Below are 10298 nucleotides of genomic sequence, written 5' to 3' on the forward strand. Positions count from 1 at the left end.
GTGCTGCTGTAACACTGTAATTTCCCATTTTTTTGGGATCAATAAATATCTATCTATCTATCTATCTATCTATCTAAAAGAAAAATAGTTAGAGCACTAGGCACAAAGCAGTACTTTTTAGTAAAATCAAATCAAAAGAGTTATAGGAGATATAAGGTGATGATAGCATCCCCTATGATTTTTAGTCCACAGGAGAGTCAATAATCAAATTTAAAGTAAATTGAGTTATTGTTTTGAAAACCATAAAATGTTGCTAAAAATCTGTTTGTTTAAATATACTATTTGTTGTCTTCATACTCCCCTATTTATTTTATCATGATAGTGTATGACAAAATGTACGATACATACTGTACTGTAAGCCATTTATAAACCTAAGCAACAGGATTGCCGCCATGGAAATCCAATATTTGTGTCAGAATCAATTTGCATCATGGTACCATATAGTTTAACAATTCTTGGGCTGTCTCCTGGGCTGTTTAAATTAAAAACAATACATGAATCGAAAGATATCAAATTCTCTTCACATTTTGTTTCCCAAAAGCTTTATTCATTTCTGAGAAAGAAAAATTACTAAATAATCTCTTTCCAAAGTTTCGATACAGTTAAATCTACTGAGACAACTACAAAGGCCGACTTCTGCACTACCTCTATATTGGAGAAATTCATTTCCCCACTGACAGGCTGAAGGCGTGGATTAGAGGGGCGGAAGAGTATTAATTTGATGCTAATCTCAGTTTAATGACTTCTATTTGTAGATAATGAGGAAGGGTCTAAAGGTGACAAATATGTCTTCATACTCCCTGTGTGGTATTTCTGGAATAATTACATCTTCTAATATGGGCAAGGCAAGGTAGTTTTGATTCTGCACCACAGTTCTCTTTTCTTTTCTTTGTCTTATTATACTCATGGGGGCGGGAAGGTTAACTTTTCCCAGGACAACAAATATTTTATTAAAAGCAGAAAAGTAATATGAAAAAGAAAAAATAGAGAGAAAGAAGGTGTTTTGGTATCTTGTGTAGAGTAAGTTTTATTACTTTTATGTGTTGCACCATATTATGGGTTCATGAACCCTGTGAAAATCGTTGGATCATTATGCCTGCTTGCATCTTCAACACTGTCAGCATTATCTTCCTTATAGGGACCAACCTCAGGTAGTACAACCCAGTCATTTTACACAATACATATAACCACAAAATCGAAGCAAGTGTAGCTGACTTTCCCCCTTTGTCTATCGTATTTCCCTATTATGTACAACAAGGGATCAGTAACCGTTGGTTTTAAAAGAAAGTACATTGGGGCTCAAAAGTTTGGGCACCCCAGGTAAAAATGTGTATAATGTGCATAAAGAAGCCTGTTAGGTCTGCTGCTGGTAGCGCTCTGTCTCTGCTCTCCTCCTCCCCTTAGTCTGTCTTTAATTGCAGGAGTGTTGCCTGGTGTGCGGGGTCAGGGTTCCAGCTGCAACTCGTCTACTCTAATCACCTCTGCTTTAAATACCCGGTCAACATACCACACTTTGTCAGAACTTAGTCAAGACAACCATGTTAGGAGTGTTGCTGGCACTACCTGTTTGTAATAGTTTCTGTGATATTTGCTTGTCCTGATTATTCTTTGTCTGCCACAGTTCTGTGAACCTAACTCCTGCTGCCACTTCCCTCCTGCTATCCAACACTCTTGCTCTCCACACTGGATCTCTGGATTATTGGACACAAACCTCAGAAACATTGTACCACACACGCTCTGCGTCCCCGGATTTGCATTCCCCTGACTTGGACTTGGCTTTTTTCTGTTGCATCCCCTACTTGGACATTGAAATAAAACTGTTAAACTGTCATTTCTGTCTCTGTTGTCTGCATTAGTGTTCAATCTAGTTCAACACGTAACAAAGCCAAGAAAAGAGATGGAAAAATTTCAAAGACATAAAAATGACAAATTAGATGGTCATATAATGTCACAAAAAGTTAGATTTTTGTTTCAATCATTTACACTTTCAAAATGACAAAATAAAAATGGCGTCTGCAAAAGTTTGGGCACCCAGCAGAGTTTACAGCATGCACCGCCCCCTTTGGAAAGCTGAGACCAGACGGTGTCATGGATTGTTCTCAATCATCTTCTGGAAAGAACAGGTGATGTCAATCTTAAGGTTTTAAATGCCCAGACTCATCTGACTTTGCCCCAACAATCAGCACCATGGGTTCTTCCAAGCAGCTGTCTAGAAATCTGAAAGTGAAAATAGTTCACGCTCACAAAGCAGGAGAAGGCTATAAGAAGATACTAAAGTGTTTTCAGATGCCAATATCCTCTGTTCGGAATGTAATTAAGAAATGGCAGTCATCAGGAACTTTTAAAGTTAAAGCAAGATTTGGAAGACCAAGAAAAATAGCGTTATGAGAAAAGCAAGTCAAAACCCACGTTGTACTGCAGACTCCATCCAGAAAGACCTGGCAGACACTGGAGTTGTGGTACAACATTCCACTATATAGAGATATTTGTACAAACGTGGTCTTCATGGAAGAGTCATCAGAATGAAAACCTCTTCCTCCTCTCCTCCATAAAAACTCTTCTAAAATATTGCAAATTAACACATAGACAAGGCTGATGCATTGAGAAAAACAAATTCTGTCAACCAATGAGGCTAAAGTAGAACTTTTTGGCCGCAATGAGCAAAGGTACGTTTGGAGAAGAAAGAGCACAGAATTTAATGAAAAGAACCACTGTCCAACTGTTAAGCATGGGGGTAGATTATGCTTTGGGGTTGTATTACAGCCAGTGGCACAGGGAATATTTCATTCAATAAAATTTCAGCAAATTTTGGACGCTAACTTTGGACGCAGATGCCATCTGTGAAAAAGCTGAAGTTAAAGAGAGAATGGCTTCTACAAATGGATAATGATATTAAACACACCACAAAATCCACAATGGATTATATCAAGAGGCGTAAACTGAAGGTTTTGCCATGGCCTTCACAATCTCCTGACCTCAACATAATTGAAAATCTATGGATAGACCTTAAAAGAGCAGTGCGTGACAGACAGTCCAGAAATCTCGAAGAACTGGAAGACTTTTGTAAGGAAGAATGGGTGAAGATACCTCAAACAAGAATTGAGAGACTCTTGGCTGGCTACAAGAAGCGTTTCCAAGTTGTGATACTTGCCAAAGGGGGCAGTACAAGGTATTAACTCTGCAGGGTGCCCAAACTTTTGCACATGCCATTTTTTGGTTTTCTGTTATTTTGAAAGTGTAAATGATGGAAATAAAATATAACTTTTGTGACATATTTTTTGTGAGAAAATCTAATTTGTCATTTGATGCCTTTGAGATTTTTCCATCTTTTCTTGGCTTCTTTATGCACATTATTACTATTTATTTTACCTGGGTTGCCCAAACTTTCAAGCCCCAATGTATATAAGAATATATAGCAGGAGGGTAAGAAGAGAGTTTATTGCACAAATCATGACAGACATGGGATAAGGAAGTCCCATTCCACTAGACAAACAAAATGTAAAAATAAGGCATTTCCTTGGATACATTTCTGCTACAGTTGCATCTGATTTCCCATGAGTCACTTGCACTTATCCATGTAGACTTTGCAGCCAATCATACAGAGAGCTCCCACCACCTGTCAGCTTTCCTTATGGTCCATAGTGACAGGTGGGCTGGAATGAGGGACAGGAACAAGGAAAACAAAACAGGAAAATGAAAACATGTAAACTCAGTAAAAGCAAGGGGAGGAAGATGGACAAACAAGGTCAGCTACATGACAAAATGTTGGGACTGCACCAAAGGACTCAGATGGGATTTTAAGAGAGGGCAGGGCAGATTTAAACTGCTTGTTTTTTTTCCACTCGGCCAGAGTCATTATTTTTATCATCTATCTCATCTGATACGAATTATAAACCTTACCAAACTTTACATTTTTTAAAGTTTTTTTTTCTCCATAGGACAGATGAAGACACGAAAGGGGAGACAGAGGGGGGAATAACATGCAGCAAAGGGCCTCAGGTTGGCTTTTGAACCTGCGGCCGCTGTGTCGAGCAGTAAAACTCTTTATGTGTGCGCCTGCTCTACAATCCGAGCTAACCCGGCCACAAACAAACAAAAAAAACAGCTCAGAAGATATGAATAAAAGTGATCTCAACCCCCAAAAAGGATCTGAAGAGGGAACAATTATCCATTAAAGACAATTAACAGTTGATATAAATGATTAATTAGATGAGCCAAATACTCTAGTTAAGAGATGGGACTGTGATTATTTTTTGGGATGATGCATCGTCCCAAACACACAGCTGCACAAGTTTCCCACACTCTTCATAGGTGAACACAAAACCGTCTCATTTAGAGACACACACAGAGCAGAGCTTATCACTCAGCCCACACACATCCCTATCTCCCAGCTGAGGCTTCTAACTAAGTGATTTCTCCCTCTAATCCACCCATACACTAACCTAATGAGATTAACACTGTGTGTGTATGTCAGCTCAGGCCCGCACATGATTTATGGTTTTATATCCGATCCGCCACTAATTAGTTGCACACACACACACACACACACACACACACACACACACACACACACACACACACACACCCTATGAGGGGGACAAACAATTTAACATTTTATCACCTGACTCAATTATATTGTCAAAAATAGGCAATTAAAAAATGCCTAGCACAAAATTCTTTGGGCTTGAGCACACAGAAATGAGGTTAGCTTTAATTCAAAATTGGGTTGAAGCAGTATCATGGCAAGCATGTTAAATCGCGCCTTTGAAATGGGATTATCAAAACCATTCAGATGCATTCCTCGGGCAGCAGGAGCCACAGTTAGAAGTCTATATCTTCATTTTTAAAGAGCCAACAATAGCTTTGTGAACTTTCTTGAAGTTTTAAACTTTTCCATTTAAATGATTCACACATATCGATGACTACACATACTTATAATGCCAATCACCAACCTCCCAGCAGGGCTGCTGCATCCACTCCAGCAGACTTCAGTTTTAGCCCGAGGGACGGGGGGTTGCAGCATCTCAGAAGCCAGTGGGTCTGCGTCCTCTTCTTCCCGACCAACCCATTCCCCCACCACCCGAGGGCGCACCACTGAGTTATAGCCTCCCAAGTTCTAAAAGAGCAATATAGACATAATGAGAGGCAAAACAACACAGTTAAGAAGGCAGAAAGAAAGACAAAAATTGAAATGTAAAAATGCACAGAAGAAAGCAAGTGGAGTCATTGAACTGACTTTCTTAAAAAAACTTTCTTAACACTATGAATATTTAACTATAATATAATGAAATTATAACCAAGACTATGTTCTCCACAATAAAATGTGTCTCTTCTTAGTTTTCAGAAGCACCATAGTATAGTACTCCCATTCGGTGTGCACACCCTTTTTCAACCCGGCTCAAAGAAATGTCTCCTCGTCTTTGACTAAATCAAGGGTAGTATCAAATGATTCTGTCTCTGCATGATATGAGAAGGTGTTTAATATTCACTCCCTGTTCCGTCCCACAAAGAAAGAAGGAAAATCTCTGGGCCGAGAGCCAAGGCCGTTGGACGTACTGCTGCACTGTGCAAAAAGTGAAGTTGCTGTCAAAACATAGGCTGCATCTCTTATCCAGACCCATCACTTCCAAATCGCTCTGTGCGTTTCCAGCCTGGGCAGACACTGCACTATTGTGTTCAGGAAAGAATTGGGGCCAGGCGAGGAGAAAGAAACAGCTCAGAAAAGCTCTGCGTGTAGGCGCACACACTGAAGCAGCAAAAGGAGAGGGAGACGATGGACATGCTTACTAAAGTATCATTTTCATACATTAACCCCATGTGATAGTTCATCATAAAAAGAACGTTACGAAACATGGCTTTTATTTGATGTAGCGTGAGCAATGCTACGGAGGGATAAGTGACAGAATTCTATTTCTACACCACTGCATATACCCAATACCAGTGTCCTGTTTATACAGTAAAAATGTACAAAGACTCCAGTCTAGTTGTTATCTACCTGGTCAAGGTCATCAGAGATGGCAATGCCTGCGGAGAGACGAAAATTATTTAAAGCACAAAAAAGCATCTAATACAGTTCACAATCGCATTTTACGCCGCTTCTAAGTTTAGTGGGGGGCTTCAAAGAATAGCTGTTTGAAATGGGTTCCTCTCAGGATTTACAGTGACATTTACAGAAAGCTTTAGTTCTGTATTTTCAAATATATGTAAACACTGCTCAGTAATGTGTTCACATTGCCGAGGTGCGGCCACTCACTGCGTGACAGACTCTCCAGGGCCTTGCCTAGCTTCTTGCTCTCCTGCAGAATGTGGTTGAGCTCGTCAAAGTCCCGGCTCTCTCTCCATTCCCAGGATGGGTACTGGTTTGACCGTGGCACTGGAAATCCCAAACGGAAACATAAAATGTATAACTCTTTATCTTTATGTGGTGAAAGCACCACAAAGGAATTAATCAGATGAAACTTCTATAAACCGCAACAAGGATCTGTAAAACGCCACATGTTGACGCACTTTTCCAACAGTAGGCAACTTGTTGTGAATTACTGCAGGTTGCAATGGAATGGAAACACTGGCAGAAAAGTCAACGTGTCACTTCCAGAAGCACAGTACTCACTGGACAGAGGCCAGGGGACAGTGGCTGTCAGTCTCTTTGATTAACATTCAAAATAACTTAAAACAGGAGCAGGACATGACCTACATACTGTACCGACATCCAGCCCCATCCTCTAGCAGTGTCCCTCAATTTCTAGAAGATGGTTAATTCATAAACTATTGGATTCAGACATGTTTAATAAAAAGAAAACAACACTTTTATTTTATAAGGGAGGGATTACTCGTAGTTCATCCATATCTAACATTCTTATACTCCAACACGCTGAATTTGAATTAACATAAAAATCCAGTGGGTTATGAAGAGCTGTTAAACAAATGCAGGGGATGTCTACTAACCACTGTTCACTTCCTGAACACACACAGTAACTTGGATATAATGGGAAGAATTTTAGAATACACTTTATGCATGTTTGACAGGTGCAGGGAGTAAGCATCCCCCTTCTGTTTGTACACACGCAGTAAACTTAATAGCAAATATTTGACAGCAGTGCTGCTACAATCTGCCATCCCTTGTTTACTCTGACTAAGCTGCTTGGCAATGTAACAAGTATAAACACAGCAAATGTCTCTGCCAAATACAGAGTGGTGAAAAAAGCTTTTATTACTTCCGCAAAGAGTGCCTTTCTGTCTTCTGTGTGTTGTTCTGCTGCTGCAGCAAAGTGCTGTGCTGTATCTTATTAGCCCTAGATTAAGGGTTAAGGATTCAATTCTCACTAAGGCCACCCATTAAAGCATCAGTCAGGAACAAGGACCAAAGCACACTAACCCTTTACCAAAGTGAGAGCAAGCATTATTGGAACTTCTTATGACGGCTGTGTTCTTGCAACATTATACAATAATGATGAGCGGCAGTTCTTTTGATTTCAATTTTTTATGAGCTCTGCACACAAAAACATCTATGCATGTATTTTTTATGTGATTTGTCTTTAAATGTAGCTTTGAAGGCTTCTTACTATCATAACACTCAGAACTTCAGTACATCTTGATATGCTGACTGATGCTTACTTTATTCTGACTTCTCCCTCTCCCTTCTACCCACTTCATGGACTCATCCCGACACCCCGTTTCTTCTTGATTGTGCGAAATGCTCAGACTGCGGCCTAAAATAGCCTTGGTCTGGCAGTGACAGAGCACAATGTTAAATTATTGAAGTAGTCTATGGCTCTGATGCTCCTTATTTGACCTTGCCTAATAGTCTCAAGTGTCATACTTCATTCCAACATCACAGCTATAGTAATTTATTACAGAACTAAAAAAAGTTACCACCAGAAAAATCTTCTTATCTGCATTAATGCAAGAACTTTGTGAACAATTCATCTTCAGAATGTGAAGCAGTGCAGCAGCATGTGTGTAAAAAGTGGCACTTTATAATGAAGTCATCTGCAGGGCTGGGGCAGGCTGGACTATACACTGTGACTAACTTTAATTAGGTATAATTATATCAAATAAAAAATGGAGATTAAAGTCAATGAAGTGTGTAATTGGGATACAACTGATACAACATGTGAGTGAGTGAGTGTTGAGTGCAAAAAACTTACAAGACTTGGATTCTGGTGAAGGCGGAGAGATACTTGAAACAGCCAGGTCGCTCTTGGACTTTTTGGGTTTCTTTGGGTGAATTTGCCACGGCTTCTCATAGTTGCTGTTCTCCCTTCGAGGGTTTTTGCTTTCTGTTAGGAGAGATAGTCACAATTCCTTTTCAGAATGCCCTGTTATGTAAATTCTAGAAAGCATAAATGGAGGGCAAGTTTACTCTGCAAGCTCTGGTGTCTCTTTGAGCCTTTATTTACCATAAACTGTATATTGTGGGGAGGAGTATGTACAATGAAAAATACCTCCTTCTGCTTGTGTGCGTACATTATGCATGTTTATATCCGTGTGCACTGACCTGGGGAGCTCTGCGCCCACAGTGCTGCGGAACCAGAGAGAGCCCTGTGCAGTTTGCCAGGGCTGTCTTGCTTCGTCTGCAGGTGATCAATGAGAAAAGGGATTGGATGGTCTGGAGTCTCAGTTATCAGTTTGGTCATCAACTCCTACAGGAGCAGAGTAAATACGAGAGCAGTTAGATGAAAGTGACAATAGAAAAAGGTGATAGAGGGCGCATGGCCAGTGCAGTATCCAGCATGCTGAAGTGGAGAAAGAAATTCCATACTTACAAACATTAGAAGTCTTATTTTGTAGTTGACTTCACTATCAAGGGAGGGTATGTGAGAAGAGAACTAACATGGTGAGATAAGCCCCTTATTTACAATGTAGTTTCAGGAATTTTCTACACCAAAAGGTCAATATCCTAAAAAAGAATGTCAAGGCAAACACTACGTCCCAAAAGATAGGAGCACTCCCCTTCTGTGTCAATTAGTAACAAGCATGTCAGCAAGCTCTATCAAAATCAGATCAGTCTGTCAAGACACAAGGACAAACAAGTGAACAAACACTGCAGCCTTTGGTGTGCTTTTTTTTTTTGTTTTTTTAAATAGTGTCATGAAGCACGAAGACAGAGTTTCCCTTGATATTTTAGAAATCCAACTGACAGCATCAAACATACAATATTGAGGCTGTTGGAAAAACGGACAAATGTAGAGACGGACAGATCAGGACTGATTTCAGTGTTAAAAATGATAAAGTTTAAAGTTAATAAAGTAATAAAGTTAGGGAAAGGACACCATTAGTTCATTCCTAGCAGGAGATTATTAAAAGGAAAAAAGGATTTAAAAAATTGTTGGTGACATCATTAACTTTACAGTCTGGTTATCAAGAGAGACAAGAGTGGGCAAAGTTGATGTGAAAGATAGTAAGAAAGAAAAGTAGCAGGAGGAATGCAATAAGGAAAGCACATAGGGAAGCACAGCAACAGGTGCTGACTTACTCTGCATGCTATTTTAAATCTGCCACACGCATGGTGGGAATTCAACATCAAATGTGCCAATCATGTCATAACTATTCAGTTATATGCTATCTCAGCACTTTGCCAACTCAGGTACACATTTGTACAAAGTACCCTCGGAAAAAAAACACAAAGTGAAATGTGAAAAGTACTTGTGTCTTCCCACAGAACACAACAAAAAACAAATTAAGAGTCATCTGTATTGTCTTAATCCAATTTGTCAAACCACAAAACCCACAAGTTACATGTGCCAGTTGAAATGTATCTATTGCAAACTCGTCTTTCTACACACAGAGCACACAAGTCAGAGGGTAGCGCAGGGTCAACAATGGTTCGGTGCCCCCAGAGCCTTTTAGGGGGTTTGACGCCTTGCTAAAGGGCACCTCGGCAGTTCATAGGAGGTGAACTGACTCTTCTTCAGCTGCTAGTCCACACGTCATACCTGGTTCTTACGGTTTCCCAAGCAGAGTCCCCATGGACAACAGGCAAAACTGTTATTTTACTACAGACGAACTGTAGGGGATATCTGTCGCCCTGAAGCAGATGTGAAGTTAAATGACCATATGTCTGTGTATGTGAGTGGGTTTGTGTGTGCTGGCACGATATGGTATGAGAATAAACTCAGTTTGACCAGTTTAAGCCAGCCAGAGCAGCAGAGGCTGACTTCAGGACGACTGCAGAGAAGCAAAAAAAATGTCATTAATAGATTGCAGTGAATTGGCAGTAATATATGTACAGTGGGTACGGAAAGTATTCAGACCCCTTTAAATTTTTCACTCTTTGTTTCATTGCAGCCTTTTTCCAA

At 40.0% G+C, this 10298-nt stretch overlaps 1 protein-coding gene across 1 annotated transcript in view; it reads right to left on the reverse strand.

Moving 5' to 3' along the window:
* c22h8orf34 (chromosome 22 C8orf34 homolog) overlaps window positions 1-10298 on the reverse strand; it is a 56191-nt gene that overhangs the window by 34738 nt on the left and 11155 nt on the right. The window contains exons 2-6 of the mRNA XM_034861748.1: window positions 8498-8642; window positions 8148-8279; window positions 6254-6373; window positions 5996-6024; window positions 4953-5116 (exon numbers count right to left, since the gene is read on the reverse strand). Of these exons, the coding sequence (XP_034717639.1) occupies window positions 4953-5116; window positions 5996-6024; window positions 6254-6373; window positions 8148-8279; window positions 8498-8642 (590 nt within the window). The remainder of the gene's footprint in view (window positions 1-4952; window positions 5117-5995; window positions 6025-6253; window positions 6374-8147; window positions 8280-8497; window positions 8643-10298) is intronic.

This window comes from Etheostoma cragini, chromosome 22, assembly GCF_013103735.1.
Source record: "Etheostoma cragini isolate CJK2018 chromosome 22, CSU_Ecrag_1.0, whole genome shotgun sequence".
Classification (NCBI taxonomy): Eukaryota; Metazoa; Chordata; class Actinopteri; order Perciformes; family Percidae; genus Etheostoma; species Etheostoma cragini.